This window comes from Ammodytes marinus (assembly GCF_949987685.1).
Source record: "Ammodytes marinus genome assembly, chromosome: 3".
Lineage (NCBI taxonomy): Eukaryota > Metazoa > Chordata > Actinopteri > Uranoscopiformes > Ammodytidae > Ammodytes > Ammodytes marinus.
This window is the reverse complement of record NC_137232.1, coordinates 27,893,337-27,915,327: the sequence shown is the minus strand read 5'-3', so window position 1 is coordinate 27,915,327 and position 21,991 is coordinate 27,893,337. Positions and strand designations below refer to the sequence as shown.

Below are 21,991 nucleotides of genomic sequence, written 5' to 3'. Positions count from 1 at the left end.
AATATATTTAATATTATGTTCATTAACAGCCTAGGATCGGCAAACTGGTGTATGTACGCTAAACAAAGTGGCCCACCATAGCAACATGCCCTTTAGGCTATTATGAGTCCCAAAGTGGGGTCATTTTCAGGTTACACAGACAGAGGATATGCAAATAATAATAACAAAGGCATCATCATTGATGCAGAATATAATAATAACCTATGCAAATAACATAGGGAATATAAAAAACAAAACATGCGCGAACTATAGCCTATTGTTTGCTTAGTTAGGACTTATTATATTAGCCTATATTATTTAAAATATTTTACATTTACTGTAGGCCTACTCTTCCCAGGAGATCGACTGTCTGATGTGAACGCAGGGCTATAGGTCATTGCCTTAGCGAGTGGGTAATCGTCAAGAAGGCCTTATCAATGTATTTGTTGGTTTTCAAAACTGTAACGCAGTGCGAACAAGGAGTCTCCCCCGTATTTGAAGTCACGGCGCTATGAACTTTAGGCAATTACCTTAGCAAGTCTGCAGATATGCTGACTTACGGAAAGAAAGGGTGCATACAGGGCGCATAGAGCCCTCGTTGACTTGATGTGACAGTGGGAAAGCTATAAGCCCCCACTGACTAAGCGGGAGCACGCCTCAAAGTCCGTGAGTCTGTAAGGGTGGAAATTGGTATTGGGCCCTTGTATCAGCCCCATGATCATAACAAATGCTTGTGATCTGTGGCTCTAGGTTGCATTGTGGAAAATGTAGTGCTTGGCCCATAGAAATGTAAGCATTATACAGTGGGGTATGTGATTTCTGATTGGTCAAAGTTAACATGAGCTGTACACTTTGACTAATCAGAGCGAGGCTCCGATTCTGTTCTTATTGGCTGTTGGGACTGTCCATTCACTTTGGCATGACTTTGTTGGTGTAGTGTGTGTTAGGGAGGGACCAAAGAGAACAAGTGGAGCGGTTGAGTTATTTGAATTCGAATCTCTATCCCAACTGCTGTTTTCTCCCCAAATCCTTCACCCCAGCTTTAAGAGGCAAAGTTCTTCTTGTGAACATTGAGATTTCTTGAATGTGGCTTACCATTTACATTTGTTAATTATGGTGAGGTAAGTACTCAAAGGCCGGCTCGTTTAAGATGTAAAAAAAAAAAATCCCTTCTTTTTTTATTCTACATTTAATATGATGAAAACAAGGCCCTGTACAATCCACCTTTGCAGTGAGTACAATAATTATTTTACAATTTGTACACATTAGAACATGGTGCTAGACTGTTTACACCCGTTCAAAATGCAGCCGAGAACGAAAACAAAACTAAATAAATCCTCTTTGAAACTTACACCACAAGGAACCCTCCATTCAAAGAGGAGATACATATTATTTTTTGGCCGATCATAAGGTAAGCCTGAAGTGAAAGATGTGTCATGAGAGACCAAACACCATTTATGGAGCTTTTATGTGTCTTATACCCCTGATTGATTTGTTAGATAAAAGCATGCTGTAACTACAGCTCTTGGTCTCTTGGACCACTAGTACAGACCTGGCCAAAATATTGAAAATGGCATTAAATATTATTTAGCTATGTGAGGTGCACTGAATTCATAACAGACATTAAAATAACCCCCAACAACAGACATATTTGCAACATAAATTAAGCACTCTTCAGGTTTATCTCAAGTACTTGAGATGCATTTACTGCAGTTGTAAACCAGGTCTGTACCAGTTAATGCTTTGTCCTCTTCTTTAAATTTAAAAGCCTCAATGTGCCACAGAAAAAAAAAACATAACACATTGACATCAACATTTAAAACGGGAGTGAATTCAAATGTTTTCTTGGTCTCCACGTAGTGTTCTCGACAGCATGTGGCTAATTGGCAAACACGTTCACCCAATTCTCTCCAAAGGCCACAAGAAACATGATTTTGTACAAAACTAGATCCCCTCCTTTCATTTCTCTCAGCAGAAGAAATCTAATATTGCTAGAAAACTTCTCCCTCTGTGCACAATTCCATTCTTTTTTCGACACATTTTTATGGAAGAAAAAGTTAAGCTTCCCAGTGTTTCCCAGAATCAACGATGAAAGCACTTCCAAGTTCTTTCGAACGCATAGCAGTCCACACAAAAAAAACAAGGCTCTCAGTTTCTCTCAACTTGATGTTAGCTGTCATTGAATTCACGTGTTTTATGCTACGTAAGTGTAGACTTTGCGGTCCTCCGGTGTTCGTGCCAAATATTCCCTCTCAATGAGTCCTTCAATGCGCTTCTTGATGACTACAGGACTAGGGAGGAATCGTGATCGTAACTGCTGCACAACCTGCGGAGACACAAAACAAAGTGAATGAGCACATCATGCTTCCATCAGAAGTCACACCTTAATCACCATGCTCTTTGCTTGTTGTTTTATATTTTAGGATTTAATTGATTCTTTTTGACAATACATTACTGCCCACATGGCTCATACAGGTTTTTTATCAGAACAATTAAAGCTCTTTTCCAGCATTTTTAAGATAAAATTTCCACTTTTTCAAGGAACCCAAAGCTTTAAATATATGCATATGGAAATAAAAAACATGCTTATGATTTCATTAATTGCCCTATCAGTCAAATTGAACGTGATTCATATAAAGTATATTAACAATCACCTAATAAAGCTATTGAGAAATACCATTAAATATTATTGTAAAATAGAATATGCACTAAAATCCAATATAAAGAGTTGTTGCCTGTGCAGTATTAACTCATGGCGCTGATTTAGAGTGACTAGGTCACACAACGTGGAAGCTATTAAAGAAAAATGTATCATTTTATCAAAATATGTTCAAAATAAATGAATCAAATATAATCAATCAAAATAAGTGTGCTACATAGCCTTATTTAGTATGTTTTTTTTTAAACATAATTTTCAATAATATGTCTAAGTAAGCAATGCATGAAGTTATTGAAACACATTTAGTGACGATCCCTCAGTCAGTCTGGTCAATGTGGAGAAAATACAGCATTTTCCAGTAATGTGTTCAGATTTTAAAGCACATTTCAAACATGGAAAAAACAATATTTAAAATCAAGCATTTAGAGTCTGTACGAACCCTGTGTCCAATACTGAGGGAATTTGTATGAAGTTAAATTGGGAGACGTTTGTTAGACTTCCTGTTTTTATATTTAAACTCCAGCCAATCTGGTGCCCTTGTTTCCTAGCTCACCTCTTGTAAGTCACAAAGTTAACCACTAGGGGGCTCAGGTGCAAAATGTCAAACACGTTAATATGGGCCCAAATGCAACAATTACAGCTGACGGACCTCTGATACTAGGACGTTGTGCTGCATCTTCTTTCTGGACTTCATGATGCGAACGATGGCAGCTTCGATCTCATGCTTTCTGTCGTCGTCCACTTTCTGTCGTGTCTCCTTCCTCTCTGGGTCGGACTCCCCCTGTTTAGCAGCCACTACGTGTTGCACAACAAAGTCAAATTATTGCAAAGCACAGGTAGTGTTACTAAAGGAAGACATGTTCTTTTCCTAAATACGTGTTTTAAATAATTTGACTAATAAAGAGAAATATGCTGTTCTCAGATGTGTTGTACTGCTATCCATGAGTCTTTATTCTTATACCTAGTGACTTTTCTTGGTTTTCCTTTTACATTATTTTACTTTAAAAGTGGAGTCAGTGAATTTGGTGATGCTTTTTGTCAAAATCAGTGAAAATCATGTTCTGTACACAATGTTTTGTCATAATATAATTGTATAAAATGAAATGAAACCTGTCCGGACTTTGTGTGAGCTGAAGAATTTCTGGTGTGAATACATAGCCTAGGCTCTGTAAACAGAGGGTATTGAAACAAAGGGGGCTCACCGTTGCTAGCAACATGCCTGTTTATGGATCCTAGGCTGTGTATTAACACCAGATTTGTTTTCAGTGCGCACACACAGTACGGACAGGTAGTGGATCATGAGGACATATTCACTGATTTTGACAAAAATAATTCTCCGGAATCGGATTGCATTTTGCAGTATGCAAACCAGCATACCAAAGTATATAGTATAGTTAAATGAAAAGGTATGTGATTTGGAACGCAAGGAGAATTATCTTGATGATTTTGGGTACCTGTTTGGATCTTGACACGGTGCAATTTGGAGGTAAACTGGTCATTGACTGTAAACATGTGACCATTCTCAATCTCCTTGGACTTGGGTTCCTTAGTGAGAACTCTCTGGGTGGGCTTCCCACACGCCAGAGACTGCAGCGCTCGCACCAGCTCCCTCTCCGGGATGTCCGTCTCCTGCTGGATCTCCTAAAGGGTGAAGAAATCAAGTTCAGGGCAGGGACAAAACAATAGGCAAGATATAACAGACAGAGAAACAGGAATGCAAATTGCTTAAATTGTCCATTTATATGCTGTTTATGTTTTCACAAATCATTAGGTGTACCTCAAAGAGGGACTTGTCTCTGTTGTTGAATAGCATGAGGATAGTCATCTGGAAGGTGGAGACCTGTAGGATGTGCTTCCTGGTGTTATTGCCGGTGACCATGGCTCCGCCCACTACAACGTCTGAGCCGTCGTCCTGTTGAAATGTTGGGATGAAATATCTAAATAAAAATGATTCACAATTCCTTTCCACCAGAAATGATGTTTTACTGTTACTAATAAATCCTCCATGTGGTGCTCGTATCATTTAAATCTTCTCTAGTAAAGAAACTGTACCATGGCATAATTGTAGCATTCAATATTTTAGCGATGCGTCAATTCACCATTTTAATGTGGCTCATACCTTTTTGATGTGACCATAAAAGGTGGCATTAAGATCTGCAGAGCCCATATGGTGCTGCAACGTGAGTTGTCGGCCGCTGTGCTTACCAAGATAAAACCTACAAGCAGAATTGAGTCACTCCAGGTTAACATATAAGAATATTCAATGTACCAAGATTAATCCAGAATGTTGAGAGTTAAGTAGTTTTGGCGACGGGCCAGAGAAGAGTGACCTTGGAAATACAACATGGCTTTTTTTTTTTTTTAAAGAAGCACTCTGGTCAGTTTTTCAATAATAACAAAATATAATGTGTGTACACAGAGAAACATTCACACATAAGCACCAAACCTCTAATTTTGTGGTGGCATTGATGACTGATTTACCTTCTAAAGACTTCAAATGCATGTCGCGGTGAAGGGGGGATGCTGCACTTGGGTGTTGCTGATTGTGTTGGCCAGTATCCCGTGGTGAGGACTCTCACAGTGAGATCAACCCCTCCAAGTGACACCTGAGTTTAGAAAAAACACAAGGCGCACAAATCAGGTTTCAGTCTACGCTGCGGTTATTAAACCCTTTAGCTCACTGCTGTTGTACACAGATTTCTATCGATGCAATTACAAGGATAGACACAGATAAAAACAAGAAGAACTTAATTATACAAAAAATAAAAACATATTATACAGATCATTGACACAAACTTGCTACATTGCACGGTGTTGCACGCAAAGTATTTCAAACTCATTATTTCACAAAATAATAATTTAGATAAATTAGAAGAAAATGTGCCAAAATAACATGTAGGAATCATGTTTTGTATACTCCAAAGTGTAGCTTTCTTTTACTATGTGCTAAATATGACTCACGCTTGAGTCAAAAATTAACAATGAAAATCAAATACAGTAACAGAGGCTCTGGTGAAAATAAGCCATGTAACGGCAACAGCAAGAAATTAGCACAATGTATTCCTAGGATATGGATAGTTAGGTGCATGATTGTGGTTATGTAACTGAGCAACGCAGCAGTGCTCGGTTGGTCAAGCAGCCGTGTACTAATTACAGGTAGCAAGTGGGCTCATTGTTAAGACAGAATGAGTTTTGGCGTGCAGTGTGTCCTCACCCCCGTTGTCTGTAGATGATTTCTAAACTCATCCATTGTGGTGTTGGAGATGCTCATATCCCGGAACATGCCTTCCAGTTTAGAGGTGAACTGACAGCCGCACTCGGTCTGAGAAATGAAGGCCAGGACAAGGATATCATTTAACCATCAAAAGCTATTCATGGTTACAGCTTACAGGATCAGACAGGGTGAATCAACGAATGGAGTTTAGTATCAACTAAATAAAATAAAATAAACTATTGTCGATCGTCCCTTTACCAACCCTGCGAGACAAGATGATGAACTATTCACTTTATTTGTTTCACAAACAAAAACATGGGAGTCAAGGACGCACGCATTTATAGGTGTGTTTCCCCTTGCACAAGGCCACAGTTGAAATGACGAGTGGCCCCAGCTGGTTTAGCCAACGAAAAATGAAAATATAGGCTAATGAAAAGCCATGACTATATAATGGGAGAAAGTCAATAACAAATGCATTTAAATGTGTACATGTTTACACCTTGTACAAACCATAAGCCTATGCACTCATGTAACTTCTGCTATCTGGTCGTCGTTTCTGCGTACCCCTTATGACCAAGAACAGATCCAAATTCTCTTTTGTACCACAAGCCATAAAAGCCTTAAATCAGTCAAAATAAGCTAGATGTCCAGCTGGCCTGGTCATGTCCAAAGTTGTATAGTGCATTGTAGTGTGTAATGTATGTTCTTCATGTTATGTCTGTCAGTGTCTGATGAATGGACTATCTGTTTGTGTCATTTGTCTGATGTCATGTCATGAAGTGCGACTGTGCCGCAAACCCAACTGCCCCACGGGGACAATAAAGTGTTCTACTACTACTACTACTTTCATTAGGTAAGGGGGGGAAAAAGTGTGATCACGGTTATGACGCCACACCCGCAGTTATGTTAAATAATGGCATTGTTGCAGTTATTATCAAAGCCCCTGATGCTTTAAATAATTTGATGGAGATAACCAGATAACTAGCTCTTGTTTTGACTGAAATCTTGTTATCTGACTCAACATTACTGTTGAGTCACAGTGCTGCTCACCTTGAGCTTTGAGATCATGTTCTTCTCAGAGTCGTCAGAGACACTCTTGTTTGTGAGCAGCCTGCGAGCCAGGTGCTGCTTGTAGTATCTCTCAAACACGTCCTTCTCCTGCATGAAGCGGAAAAGCACCATGGCCTTGTCTAATATAGACTCCACCTCCTGCTCTGTCAACTGCAACAAACACACACACACAACAAGCAGGTTACATCGGAGTGCCATGAACAGAGTCTGAAATCTGATAATAATAAACAGAGCCAGTAACATCTGTGCCCTAAAATGAGAGTTTGGATCCAGAAGAGGGCTCACCCCTTTCACTCCTTTCTTCAGTTTGTCATCAATAAATAGCGAGAGGTACTCCGGTGAGCGAGAGTTGAGGTTGAGGAAGTACTCAAAGTCGCCAGCGATTGTTTGTTTGAAAAGCCTGTCGTTATTGAAGGACTCCTGGAGGAACCGGTCGAAACGGGACTTCAGGTCCAGCAAACCCTGCAGGACGGAGGCCGGGAGATGGGCATGAGTAGGAATAATGCAGCAATAGTTTACATTAGTGGCTTAATAGGGCAATACAACTAACAGAAAGAGTTGGGCTACTGTTGGTTAAATGAATGTGAGAACAGGAACACATGCAGTGGGACTGCAAACCACAGAGACTGTTTAACAGAGGAGCTTTAAAGCACTCAGAAAACAAAACACTTTTCACAAGTTTCTCTAATCGTCTCAATGTCCTCATGAAACTCAGTACAGTGCAGGAAGGGGACAGAGGCCACTAAGGTGTGTGGCCACAGATGCAGTAGGTCAGTTATCCTCTGTTGGGAGGTTATGGAAGTGCATCATGGTCAAGGCTTGGCACACGATGGTATGAATAAGTCAGATTTTAGAAGGCTGCATCTTTACAAGACTGGGCAATAACATCACGGCAATCTAGATCTTCTTACCTGGATATAGTCCACAGGGTTCTTCCCTTCTCCCTCTTCTGACACGAGCGCCTTGCCTTGCTCCCTCAGGTACGAGCTCATGCACTCACACATGGTCTTTAGCCCATTGGGAACCCTGCTGAACAGCTTGTACATGCACGCCAAATCTGGGATGGATACACAAAGCACACACAAATTAGAAATGTTATCTTTCTAGGAGGCTTATTTGTGCAGGGTGAATATAGATACCACCAAAGTGAAAATATTTTCTGAACCTACAACACCTCTGTCCCAGTTCCACCTAAACCTAATCATCAAAATTCCTTTCTGTGTGTCTTATTGTGACAGGACTGAGTAGAACATTGTGACTGCATTAACCAAGCCAGGAACATATAGATGTCTTGCAAGTGACAGTTTCACAGGTTTATTTGAGCGTTGGGAATATCCGTTTTGATTCCATTTCTAGTGCTAAAAGACTTGAGGTATAAGCAGCACGTGGCTGCACCACTCTTACCGTCCGTCTTGCCGTTTTTGAGCATGTGGACCAGGCCAGAGTTCTCCATCTCCACGATGGTCTTCATGTGTTTGGAGATGAGCTCCCGTTCCACCACCTTGACGATGGGCTCCTCTGTGGATTTGTCCAGGCAGTGCATCACCCTCTCAATCTCCTCATTGATCCTGGCTTCCACTTTCTTTATGTACACACTGGCACTGTTTTCAGCAAGGAACTTTTGGCTCTCCATCTATAGTGAAAATAACAAACACTTTACCGATGAAAGAAATATTTCTCAAAGCCATTTTCCATGTTTGGAGAATCATCTGTAGTCGCACTGAATTGTATTTATATGGCCGCTCAGAGAGGGTAGATGTAGCCAAGGCAACTACAAATAGGGATCCAAAATAAACACTGAACAGTCAGGAGAATGACATTCACTAACAAACCTGGAAAAATTCTGCAGACATTTCTAAGAACGGTGCCTCAAAGTCTTCTTCATAAACAGATCTCCCTTCCAGGCCGAGGATCATTAACATTTGGCAAGCGTTTCTAATGGCCCCCCTGATGGAGAGGAGAAAGAGAACAAGTGTTGAAGGCACATTCAATAATGAATGAAAAAAAAACACTGCAATTTTATATAAAACTGAAACCAACATACAAACATTTCTGTATGTTAATTTCGCACTTTCTTTTAATTATTTATTCATCAAAATAAAAATACACAAAACGCAAGAGGCTTTTTCCCTTGATTTATGAAAATTAACCTTTCAACATCAATTGGCAATTAATAAAGGTGGCCATGCAATGAGTTGGGGCTGTGAGTTTTTGGCTACCTGTCCACCACCTCCCCTTTCCTCTCTCGTGCGATCATGTCCAGCAGAGTCTGTCTGAGGTGATCTCTGATGCAGCCATAGCGGACCACCTGATCCCTAAAGATGATGAGACCCAGGTTGTAGACGTTTTCTACATTGTTCTGCTGTACGTACACCCGGTCCTGTGAGGCAAAAAGGGACAAAAAGGAGAATTATTATGTTACACAACATTAGATATACGCATTCCCCCACAAAATAAATATGTAAATGCTTTCCTGTGTCATCCTTTTTAAAAGCTCTTATATTAAATGTTAATTAACTTATAAAATACACCCCATTATCAGCAGCATGATTAAGTGCTGCAGTGAATAATAGTTTCATTTTTGACCCAGCCTTCAGCTTTCGTGACGTGCCATGATTTCACAAGTGTAACACCAAAGTGTATTTCCACACAATTGCTGGCACTGACAACACATACAACTCACTGCAGTCCATCAACATGGGGACCAGTCCTTCACAGACTTGTAAGCATCCACTGAAAGTGAGGCAGGTGTGTTCGGTTTAGGCCAATAGCCATATGATACGTGTAAGGGTAGTTTTTGTTGCTGTAGGGTAACCCTGTGTAACTGACACACGTTTTCCTCAAATGAAGACCAGTATTCCCTTTTATAATTATGTTGTAGTCTTCTCACAGTGTTGCACCATTATTTAGCTGTGTCCAGTTCTTCAGTAAGAATCCCAAACAACAGCAGCTACTCACCATATACATCAGGATATCTCTGATCATCACCATGGCTGTTTGATGGTCATTCCAGGCCTGATTTAAGGTTTGGAGGAAGTTATTATTTAGGGAGTTGAGGACATCTTCTCGCACCTTTGAAGGGGGGACAAACACAAATGCAGTGTTAGTCACAACACAGCCTGACCTAGGACAAAAAAAATCTCCTGCATCAAGCTGAAACTTTATGTGATACAGATTTGTGATTTCATGTTTGTTCAGTCTTTTCATTGTGATGCCGTTTTGCTGTTTCTTTCATACTTTTTCTCTACGAGTCAGTCATAAAACAGCTTGATAGAAGTCACACTGCAGTGTGACTCAGCAAAGTGCGAACCCAACGTCTCTATAAAGTCAAATTGTTAAGGGCACACGAGCTAGCTTTCTTCTCCTTCGCAACAGACATGAAACATTTTAATCTCTTCTGAATTTCTACTAATACACGGGATCAACACCCACAGACGCATTCACTTCTTCTGAGACACATTCAGGTTAAATGTTGAGGTGCGAACCCATAAATACATTGTACACACACAATGGCAATATTATAAATGTTATTATGCAGTTGCTTTTATTGCTGTCACTATGAAGTTGTTATTATTTGCTGTGCAGACAATTTTCACCAAATGAACAACACCTATATACAGTAATACACATGTTGAAATACTGGTATATGATGGTAAATTAATCATGTATATTTAAAAAGGATATAAGGCATTTTTGTAAATACTTGCAGACAAAACATGATTTCTAGAAATGATCTATTATTATGGACACTTGTGTTTGCGATCGTTGCCATGTGTTTGGAGGCCAGGCGTTTTAAAAAGACAAAATGGCTTAAGCTCATTGTCAACTTTTCAAAGTCTAGAAGATGATGAATGGTATCTGTCGCCTCTTTTGTGCTGCTGGTCTCAAAATTCATCCGCTCTCCTGTTCGCCCTGGTTACTGCTCAGCGGCAAATCCAGCCGAGAGTAAAACAGTGTCATTGTTGAAAGAAATTCCCCATCTCAGAATTCCGTCAGTGAATAATTCTTCATGGCAGGCGATTATGAGGCCTAAATAATCTATGAGCGTCAAGGGGAAAAGTATAGTCACTGTCACAAGGGAATAAGCAGACGAATGGCAACCTGAGATATCATTACTACCGTCTCTCCATTAAAGTGATATCATGCTCATTATTAAAGAATGAAGACACACTTTGGTGTCAGATCTCATTTCTCTGAACTGCTGCTTGTTGACATTCCCCAACTGCTGATTTACTAAAGCTGCAAAGTTGAGAACGTGGTTTTGATTAAGCTGTACAACTATCTGGCTGATATTCAACAGCTGGCTGCAGAGAAAATTGCTCATTGGGGCTAACTGCTAAGAAGCCTCCACTACATACATCATTCTTAATTTGTAATTATGAATCAACACATAACAAGTGTCGGCTTTTGAAAAATACTCAGAGGGCTTCTTTAACTTGTCAGCAAGAATATTGTAACAACTACATCTTGTGGTTTATGGGATCGGTTGTGGATTTCCATCCCCAGTGCATCTTCTGTTATACAGTTATCTCCAATAATCAAATTTACTCACATTCCATTCATTTATAATGGATTTCTCCAGGCAAATAAATCAACTCGATGTCCAATTTGAGATAACTGTGCTCCATCAAGATGTGACTTGAAAACATACTCTTGCACTTCCACAGGGCAAAACCGGTTTTACAAAAAGGCTAGCAACACAGATTCAGGCCAAATTCATCTGCTACAGCTCAAACCCCACAACTATATTATACCTCAAGGACCAACTCCACACATCTGAGCACATCCTAGCCAGTCAGAGTAATGAGGAATCTGTCAAAAGGGGGTTTGAGTGATCCTTAAAGAGTTTCAACAATCTCCAATTTTTCAAGACTCTCTCACCATCAGTTTTAGATTTTCAAGACAAGTTCTTACATTAAGGACAAGTATCGGGAATCATCTGTTCGACAGGATAGATAGAGATACAACACAATAGCATACATACACATATACTTTAAACACAACAATAATGGTGGCATAAAGCATGTCTTAATTGATTCTGCAAACCTTTAAGTATCAAATAAACCAAACTCAAGAGGTGCACCTTTCCGTGTCTTATAATTTCCTGTGATAGAGGAAGGAAGCACATTAGCTTGCTGAAGATAGTAATAACTTTCATGAAAATTAGCATTAATGTATAATGTGAAGGAACTGGATAAGACACTATGACATTTTAAAAGGGAGTTGAAGGAATTACTAATGTGTTAACAACAAGAGTGACTACCCTGTTGTGAATGTTGCAATATGTGTAATTATCCCTAACTGGTGCTGCCAAAATATAATCGTGCCTTGTTTTGCAACAAGAAAAGGCCTGCAATCTGTGTTAGCCAGTCTTACTTTGTTGATAAGGTGTTCAGTGACCACTTCCCGCAGGCCCGTGTACAGCTTCTCTCCGTGCTTGTGGAGCACCATTGTGTAGGCGTTCCTGTACAGCTCCTCAAAGCTCAGGCCACTGTTGTTCTTCCTCTGGATCTCCTGGATGGCATTCTTCAGCAGGTCCCAGATATTGTTGACGTACTTCTCATCCATCGTCATCTGCAAAAAAAAAAAAAAAAAAGAGTAGCCGTTAAAGCAGAAGTAATCAATATATTTGTGTTAAATCGCTCTAAATTCATATACAGTGATCACGTATAGTGTGCACCCTGCATAACACAGGTATCTCAGTAACTCCGCTCTGTGTAATCGTCAAGAAACTTTTCTGGTATCCCACAACCGGTATATCCAATCAGAAGAGAGAACGCCACAAACGGGCACGTCTCTCTACCCGGCGTGCACGCGCAGAGTGCGACAGAGGGGTGAATGCGTCTACAATGTTGGAGCAGGTGAAAATCCTTACCAAAGTCGGTTTTTATCATGTTTTATTGCACTTACAGATCTGGGATGATACCAGATGACTCGCTGCTTGAAGACTGCTGTGCGTTAATGTGGTGACGTGGGAACGAGGGAGAGGACTGCTAACTGACAGGAAGTTAGCTAAAATAACTATTTTGCGTCCTTCTCCTTCGATGACTGGAATAAGATGACCATCACTTATGATTACTGGTACTGACACACTTGGAACCAAGGATCTTGTTCCCAACTTAAGCCTTCCTGGGCGGACTACAACGGGTGCAGAATTAATGGTCTTGACTTGACTGGTCCCCATTACTCAGCAGCACAAGCACAGTAAAGGGGCTACCATATTTCTCAATAGTCAATCTTTCATTTCTTACTCACTGTTTTTGAAAATTAACCACTATCAGGGGGCATTCTATCATTCTAAAGATGACAGCTTTTCCTGAACACTTCTTCCACTAGCTCAAACATTTTGCTGTTGGCTCAAACATCCTACTATTATCAGTGTATGTTCTATAATAATAATATTAAAGAACATACACTGGTAATAGGACATTATGCACTGATCCAAAATGATACATAAAGCGATGTTTCCAATCCTGCTGTGAAAAATACTGTCCTTTCAAAATCGCCAACTATCATACACTTTAAAGTACTGATAGTTAGGGTTGGTAACTGAGTCTGAACCGTGTTTGGTGTGAGGTTCCGATGTTTTAAGCTTATGATAATACAGCCAAGATCTAGCTGTATTCCACAATCCACACAAATTCACAAAGCGAAAAAAGACTAAACTTAAATGTCACAGCCAAAGTTTAAAAAAAAACTCCATTCTGATTAAAAAACCAAACGGTCACAATTAAGCTAATACGTACTGAATCTAAATTAGGTGCAGTTGTATCTTCCTGTTTTCTCTCTCAGTTTACCTTCAACATCTTACTTGAAAGTAACCCACTCAACGCAAAATTTAGTTAGGCAGTCTACCCCATAAAGGGTACGATATTACATTTCTGCTATGTCCATCTGAAGTGTGCCTGATAATGAAAAGGAATCAATCAGAGGAAATCTTTGTTCTAAATCTTTGTGGGAGTAACGCCTCCTTATTTACACACTAAAACCTACTGCAACTTTAATTTTATTCAGTTTTCACATGCCATTTAATAGCTGCCAGTTCCAGTTTGTTCAATGTAATAAGATAACATGATTGATTTGTTGAGATTTTGCCAATTAATGAATAAGCAGAAGCAAGTTTTTCTGGCCTCTAGTAGACAGAGGGGGGGAAAACATGAAGTTATGCATGGTAATCAGCTGTGGTTAATCATTGTGTTACAATTATGGAAAGCTTTCAATTAAAGTGGCTCTTCTCTGCATTCTTGTGGATTTTTTATGTAATATGTGCAACCGCTAGCTAGTGAAGAGGAACAGTACACATGCTCCTTCCCAGCTAACAAGCCCAAACACATGCATGACAAGATGCTGCTCCAACCGCAAAAAAACCAACAACAACAAAAAGTCTCGTCAGGACCTGGTCCGCAATTAACAGGCTCATAGGACCAAATATGTACTCTTGGTAGTCAAGTGGGCCACTGTCACAAGGGCACAACTTGAAATGACTTCACTACTCAGAGGAGTAACCACACAGGTAACTTCTGGATGATGCACTCAGCAAGTCACAGACAGCCTTCAAAATTAGGTCAGTTCGTTAATGAGGTCTTTCAATGAGTAGCAGACAAAGGGAGTGCCAGGTGGACGAGGAGAAGAGTCGTTGAACATAAAACTAACACTAAAATAATGCATAAGATTTCGATCCATTACTGATGTAGCCATTCACTCAAACCCAGATATAATGTCCGGTTTGTTTTTCTGTTAGCATCCACCTCCAGCTGTACAAACGTTGCTGCTTGTTCTTGCACACGGTTTGGAAATCCGGCTGGCATTTCAATTCACAAAAAGTCAGTCAAATGAAGAGCTCGGATACAAACACGCCATGCATTTGATAAAGAGACCCCCCACCCCCCAAGCAGTCAAAACAACAAGTGTCAAGAGCCAGGGCTAACGTTAGCGTCGGCAGATCAAGGCTGCTAGCTAACGTTGGAGGGGAGTTGTGAAGTTAAACGTTAAGGACTATAAAATAGACGCATTACACTTCCCACTGAACTGGTGATACAACACAGTAGCCACCTAACCAACCTAGCTAAAGGTGTGGTCGACGGGACATTTATAAGCTGCACTTTGTTTACGGACAGGCAAGTCCTATCTGCTGCTCAGCTGGTTAGCCTGCTAGCATGTAGCCAGCAGCAGCGCAGACCACGGTGATCGAGTCCCTGCCTGTCCGACAGACAGAGCACCTACTGAGGCATGCACTTACAGGAAAGGCCCGTATCCTCATTTTGGTGTCCTTCTTGGTGCCGCCTTTGCTGAGATTGGACATGGTTGCCTCCGTCCCTGGGCTCTGTATTCACATGAAACTGTTCTTCACGGATGTACCGGGGCAACTACTGGTTAATGGAGAAGCCTACGAGCTTTCACTCGACCTCGTAGCTCCGCGACCCGGCACCGCGAGTTTATTGTTGACAGCCAAACGTCAAATCCGATAGTTGTTCATACAGCAATGGCGGACTACCTGCAGTTCTCATTGCGCAGACCTCACGCACTCCAACTCACGCGAGAAACTATTTACTTCCAACTTTTAAATACACCTGCACTTTAAGAATAATCTAGATGTATAACATATTACAGACACTCCCTCAGAGAGTATTTCTGCCGGAGCTTGTATTTAGTCCTAGTAGTTGTCAATTATGTAGCATACTGATTTATAGGCCTACTTTAGGGGTCTATTATTACACTGGGAACAGTAGCCTATAAATTCATTATTTTCTCACTTAACAAGTGACCTTACAATCTATATACTCACAGTGTTATACAAAGAAGAGTAGACCTAGAATCCATCTGATGTTACTTAGCCTACTATTAGGCTACTTATAGTAGGCTAAGTAACATCAGATAGCTTGAGTATAAATACTCAAGCTATCAAAGAAACATATTGTATTAATTTAGGCTAGTCTAATAATTTTTGTCAATCAACAGCTGAACCTTCGTGTTACTTTTCAGATTAGTATTTTAAATGAATATGATCCATTCTTAAAATATGATATTCATATTTACAGTGGTTAAAATAGCCTATTTTTACAGTGATATTTAATTAAGTACAATATGGTTTCCTTGCTTGGTGTCTAGCCAGGTTTTTCATGCTTCAGTTGGTTTAATTTGATTCAACCCAGATGAGTCAGGTTAAAGTCATTATAATATCAGTTGAAGAGCCCGCAATTGTCAAATTCTTAAGTGATACATTTTCCCAAAACAAATTTCAGCTATTGAACAAACATGTTTTTCTAGATTTTATTCTTGGTTCAGCAGTACTTGCTTTTACTTCTTAATTTCACTATGTTTACGGTATGCACCAATATACAAAGGCAACATTTTCTAAATGTAAAATAATAGATTTTGCTGAGATATGAGTCAGTAGTGATCTTTAGGGCCACCAGTTTGTTAATCTGGCCATGCAGTGACAGTATGTGTGATATGCCAACCGGATCTACAGAGATGCCACTGTGATTACTAAATCTGTGTCACAGTGTCACCTGATACCATGGTATTGAGTATGGGGAAGCTACTTTAAGTAGTGTGGTGTGCACTTGTAGAATGAGTGAGAGAGAGAGAAACCAAAAAGCCTTTCACCAGATTTATTCCAAGAAAGAAAAAAAAATTAAATTTCATCCATTTGTCTTCTTGTCAAAAATGTCCTTGTTCATCACATCTGAATAAGAACACGACCACCAGCACTCAAAACTCAACGAAACCAAAAAAAATAAACAGATGAATGGGTTAAGTCCTCCGCATAAGCATCATGTGTACATTTCAGATTTGTGTGGGTTCTTATTTGTGGCAGAATATACATGTATATCCTAAATACACATACAGTTTTCTTTTGTCCCCTCTGTCTAAAAGTCTAAGCCTGAAAGGGGGGAGGGGGAAGGGGGGTTGTTCAGAAATGGCATGAAAAAAGGAGAACAGGATGCAACCACTTTAAATACATTACAGATTTGAAATACGTCCCATTGTTATAATGACAGACAATCAAGTAACATATGTTTTCTTTTTAAAACTTTGATATTTACAGCAATTATCAATGTTGCCACTTTTAAACAAATAGGTCACAGATGATCATTACAATGACATTACATCACAGTTTAGAGTCCCGCTTGCTCTGTGATAATGGGGAAAAGATAGGGTCCATACTTCCTGGAGGAGCCGTCATGATGTATCAGAGAAGTTTTTTTCTATATGAACACAGCCCTCAACTTCATTCCGACATTATAAAAAAAAAAATGATGTATATATAGAAGGTATGCATGTTTTTCACTTTGCAGCTTGGCCAGGAAGTGGACCATGTTTGCTTGGCACATTTAGCCCTGACTCTCTAAAAAACATAAAGGGACTGGGACACAGTATAGAAAACTGTTTTAGGTCTGGACTCTCAAAAGCATTTATGGATTAAAGTCGTCACAGGTATTTAAATTCTCCCCCCCCCCCCGCCCTCCCTCCAATGGAATTTTTTTTAAACACTTCAATGCTTATAGGGAACTCAGAACTCAAGTAATAATTTAACAAGAGGAATTAGGGTATTTACATAGGAGTCTATGCAACGTCACAGGGGCGGACACTTCATATTGCACATGAAAAAGGCAGGTACTTATGAAACAGTGGTTTTAAAAATAACAGAAACTGGAAAACACACACATCTGATAGAAAGAGCTCAAGAAATAGAAAGAGTGAGAGAGAAAGTCTGGCTGTGAACAAATCTGTGCGCCCTTTACGAAATGATTAGTAAAAAAATATTCAGTCCACGAAGCAGACCAAGGCAGATCAAACGATTTCATCCAATCCTGCTAATGCATACCCCGATTGGAGGTGCAACACATACATCAAACCACTTTGCAAACCAATTAACCTTCCTCCGTAATGCATCCCCATGAGATCCTTTCATAGACACATTATATATTTAAATTCTTTAATTGCAATTACTTTGCTTTCATCTATCTCCACTACATCCGCGTAGTATAAAAGGGGACATTGTTGAATACATTTTAGCAGGTCACGTACGTCTGCACAATTACTATCAGCTCTGTAAGGAGATGTTATACTTATGTTATTTTCTCTTGATGTTAAACGACCTGCACAACTTTCTCTCTCTTTCTCTCCCTTATCTACCCATCCACTCATTGGCTCATTCACTCTCCCCTGCCCACACACGGCAGATATACAGTAAAGTAGTGTTCATTACAGAAGTTCCTCTTTGTGTTAACTATGGTTAACTTACCCTTACTATGCAGCATTTCCTATTTTAAACACTGTTAGGTAAAAACTTAAATATGGCAATATAGTCACACAAAACCCCATGCCCCCCCCCCCCACACCAAAAAATATTCTAACACGAGGCACAATCTCAGAACTTAACTTTTTTTCAAACGTTTCCTTTGGGATGCAGCATTAGTGAACTGTCGACGCTTTCAGGGAAGAGTCATTTCTCTGATGGCTACATCTCCGGTTCATTCTTCAAAAACGTTTTTTTTTAAGTGCATTGAGAACTGAAAGAAATGCCGTTGTGTCTGCCTTTGTATTCCACTGGTGGTTGTGCACATAACTTAAAAATAGAACGGAGTGATGACATGACATCTGAGGTTTTTTCCACACGCGTATTTCACAAATATACATCTTCTGAGCACGGTGATCATTCAGTCCAAAACACTGATACTCAAACTATTTCTATAACAAATATACAACATACGTACTAAACAGACTCTGTATTTAAATTTTTCATATATTAAAAGCTCTAAGAAAGGCAGCAAAGATGCGCAATAAGGCAGATCCATTTGACACACTCCATGACACACTCCATATAACACGCTCTACTCTGGCACATTTACACTAAAGGATGAGATGGATCTTTTAAAGGGCTTCGGTTGATCTCTATCTAATGTAGTTCATGAGGAAATCAGTAAACTAGAAATTAAAGATTAAGTTGAGGATGGTGCGAGAAGGGAGTGAGAAGAATGGTTGAGAAAAATAAACCGAGGGTGTATTTTAGGTCATGATTGGCTTTTGTTGGAGGTGTATAGATGCATACTCTATTTAGTGACATGCAGTAAATATGCACAGGGCGTATGTGTTCTTAAGTGTTATGGATGGGAGTGGGGTGTCATGGCCAGGGATCTGTGACTCTGTCATTGATCACTGATTGTCAAGTTGTCCCCTTTAACCCCCCCAAAGATGGGGTAAAGCTGAATCTCCACGGATGAGGGGTTAAGTAAGTGAATGAACCAAATCTCCCCTGTACAACTCCCTACCGTGATTATTTAATCAAATACACTTTGAAGAGCTGAATACAAAAATCTGTTGTGGTATAAAAATGGACTGCATTCATTTCATAGCCACAGGGAAATCAATGAGGAATTGATAGAAGGAGAAACATGTGAGGTGTGTCCATACAGCATGCATTCATAAGCATCAGGTGAAGGACAATGGCAGCTGCTTAGTGTGTGAACAAAGCGGAGCCATTTTAAATCAAAGCTATTATGAAACATTTTACAGAAAGTATAGCACTTTATTTCACTGTTACATGTTAAAGTATAGTCTTTTTTCCATAAAAATTAATGTTTTTTTTCTGTGGTCTGAACAGTATGTGCATATGTTTCTCAGTAGTGTGTGTGTGTGTGTGTGTGTGTGTGTGTGTGTGTGTGTGTGTGTGTGTGTGTGTGTGTGTGCGTGTGTGTGTGTGTGTGCGTGTGTGTGTGTGTGTGTGTGTTGTTTTTACAATCTTAATCAAGATCAGTACTGTTGTATGAATGAACACGTGGTTAAAAACACTTATTTTCTCAGTGCAGCTGCTGAAAAAGATAAGCCTCGCCACTTTCGACTTTTCCTGAACTGGAGACACAAGCAACATGTAGCATCAAATCACTGAACTGGCTCAGATGGATCCACGCGTTTCAAAATCACTCGTCGGATTCAATTGGTTTGAAACTTTGTCGCGTCCACTTTGCATGGCCTGCTAAGCATCTAAAAGTGACTGACAGCAGAGAGATCCCTCCCTCTCAGAGTCACTGAAAAGGTATCCTCAGCCTCTTATTGGACCACAGGAAACTTGCAAGAAAAACCGCCAGAAGCCCCCCCCCCTCCCGCTCTCGTCACTGACCCTTCCCTCGCTCATCGTCGTCAAGGCAACCGTTGAAGAATTTGTCGTCGCTCCCAAAGGCTCCCTGGGACTGCAGCAGCTCATATTCCTGGTCCAGGAAGTCCAGGCTGTTGTTGCTAGGCAACCCGCGGCTGGTGAACTTGTGGGACACTTTGAGCCACTGCTGCCGATTCGACGCCACTCTCTCATACAGCTCAGTCGCCCCCGGTAACAGTTCAGACAGCAGCCTGAAAGGATACGGGACAGTAATGGCACGAGGGGTTAAGATGCAGATGTGTACTACTATGTGGTTAAATGGTACAGAGTGTGGGAGGATGAGATGGTTCAGCTTTTCGTACGCACTTGTAAATTGGCATGGCGATATGTTCCATGAAGCTTATCTGTAGTTCTGGGATGTACGCTTTCTCTCTGTCCATCATCTCACTGGGCCTGTTTCCCATGGCTTTTTCCTGTAGACACACACACACGCACACACACACACACACACACACACACACACACACACACACACACACACACACACACACACACACACACACACACACACACACACAGACATGAGTAATGAGCTCACCATGTGTGTTGAATGACACAAACTTCGTCCACTTGCTAGATCATATCAGGTGCTATTTAACAGCTACAATAAACTGACACATACCAGATCTCCTTGGGAGAAAAACTCTTTATAGATCAGCTCCTGTGGACACATAGAGGCGGACATCGGTTATTGTTTATATGGTTTCATATTCAGAGTGATTGAGTTCCACATAAAAAAACATCTAACCTTTATGTCATTTTACACAATTAAGCGGCAATTAAGCGGCAAATACAATCAGGATTAACTATGGCGTAAACTCTATTTTGGGGGACATACCAATCTAAAATAAAATGCCATCCCCCTTTATGACATTTCAATATTTGGTGTGATTGCTGTTTAATCCCTAATCCCTACGCATCTTCTGGAAAATCATGTAGCAACTGAGACCAATACAAACCTGGCTCTGAGTGAATCAGTAATGTGTGTGTTCAGTTTTTTGGAGTAAGCATTTCATTTAAGCACAGTGCTGTATGTGTTAGGAGCTAGGAGATTAATGGTGTTGGATTTAGTACAGGGGTCAGAGGATTGTGTTGTTTGTTCTTAAGGGGGGCAAACACAGATTAAAACATAATCTAAAAATATAGTGCAGGTTCATTGAATAGTATTGAATATAGATATACGTAGACTGAAAGGTTGTTACAGACAGGTACTGGTAAGCAATCTAATCATCTTCATTATCCCAGAAATGGATCAGTTTTACTCTTACTGTGCAGTCAGAGGGAATGAGAAAGCTATGGGAATGTACTGCTGTAAGGCATGAGCTGCTGTAGCACTATGCAGAAACTTCTTGTCACATACAGCAGACAGTGTCCTTCAATTACATCATATCAAACCTTTAGGGTTTGTTTGGACGTGCAACAATATGTTTTATATTTGAAATGACTTCCACTACTATATTTCTGCAATTTGTGCTGCATTAGTTTCTAAATAGAATGATCAACTATTGTTCATTGTTCAATATGCTGCAGTATATTTTGTCAATGGGTGTAGCCGTTCACAGGAGTTTGATCTAAATATCTGTGTGCTGACTCGTGTATTATAATGTAAAAACTGTTACACATGTAACAGATCATCGTATATTAAAAACTAAACATCTTTGATACATTTGTGATAAACACTTCATATAGGGCAAAGTATGGACATGGGTTTTAGACTATGAACTGACAGCAATCTTGCGTGTGGTTTTCCAGCCCTTGGTTTGGTCTGACAGGTCGCACGATGTCATCAATAGGCACAGCAGCATGGAACGGTGGTTACTGTTTTTTCGATCGTATCCATCTGAAACCCACACATGCAAAAAGGTTACTATCTTGGCTGCATTCACACAGTTGTGTTGGCATTCAA

The 21,991-nt window shown here is 40.1% G+C and overlaps 2 protein-coding genes across 2 annotated transcripts in view; both read right to left on the bottom strand.

Moving 5' to 3' along the window:
- Positions 1-1,129: 1,129 nt before the first annotated feature.
- Positions 1,130-15,412, bottom strand: LOC307271308 (cullin-3). The gene is made up of 16 exons (XM_080053721.1): positions 15,163-15,412; positions 12,300-12,497; positions 9,882-9,995; positions 9,143-9,303; positions 8,756-8,870; positions 8,328-8,556; positions 7,835-7,980; positions 7,209-7,385; positions 6,903-7,073; positions 5,853-5,960; positions 5,120-5,244; positions 4,758-4,854; positions 4,416-4,550; positions 4,093-4,279; positions 3,288-3,433; positions 1,130-2,305 (listed from the first exon to the last, which is right to left on the bottom strand). The coding sequence occupies exons 1-16, from the start codon at positions 15,223-15,225 to the stop codon at positions 2,174-2,176; spliced, it is 2,304 nt and encodes a 767-aa protein (XP_079909847.1). The 5' UTR covers positions 15,226-15,412; the 3' UTR covers positions 1,130-2,173.
- Positions 15,413-18,165: 2,753 nt separating this feature from the next.
- The window catches only part of pde2a (phosphodiesterase 2A), a gene marked incomplete at its 5' end in the record, with an annotated part of 111,720 nt that continues 107,894 nt past the window's right edge, over positions 18,166-21,991 (bottom strand). Inside the window, 4 exon segments of the mRNA XM_080024830.1 lie at positions 18,166-20,276; positions 20,392-20,498; positions 20,708-20,746; positions 21,813-21,925. Coding sequence (XP_079880956.1) covers positions 20,042-20,276; positions 20,392-20,498; positions 20,708-20,746; positions 21,813-21,925 — 494 coding nt within the window. The 3' untranslated portion in view covers positions 18,166-20,041.

What these genes read in the sequence shown, in the direction of transcription:
- LOC307271308 (XM_080053721.1), bottom strand. Translation starts at nt 15,225, where the DNA reads ATGTCCAATCTCAGCAAAGGCGGCACCAAGAAGGACACCAAAATGAGG. An exon ending in CCGTGTCAAGATCCAAACAG is followed by an intron (nt 3,434 to 4,092) that starts GTACCCAAAATC and finishes TGCAACACGTAG; the next exon opens with TGGCTGCTAAACAGGGGGAG. An exon ending in ACAACGTCCTAGTATCAGAG is followed by an intron (nt 2,306 to 3,287) that starts GTCCGTCAGCTG and finishes GTGTCTCCGCAG; the next exon opens with GTTGTGCAGCAGTTACGATC.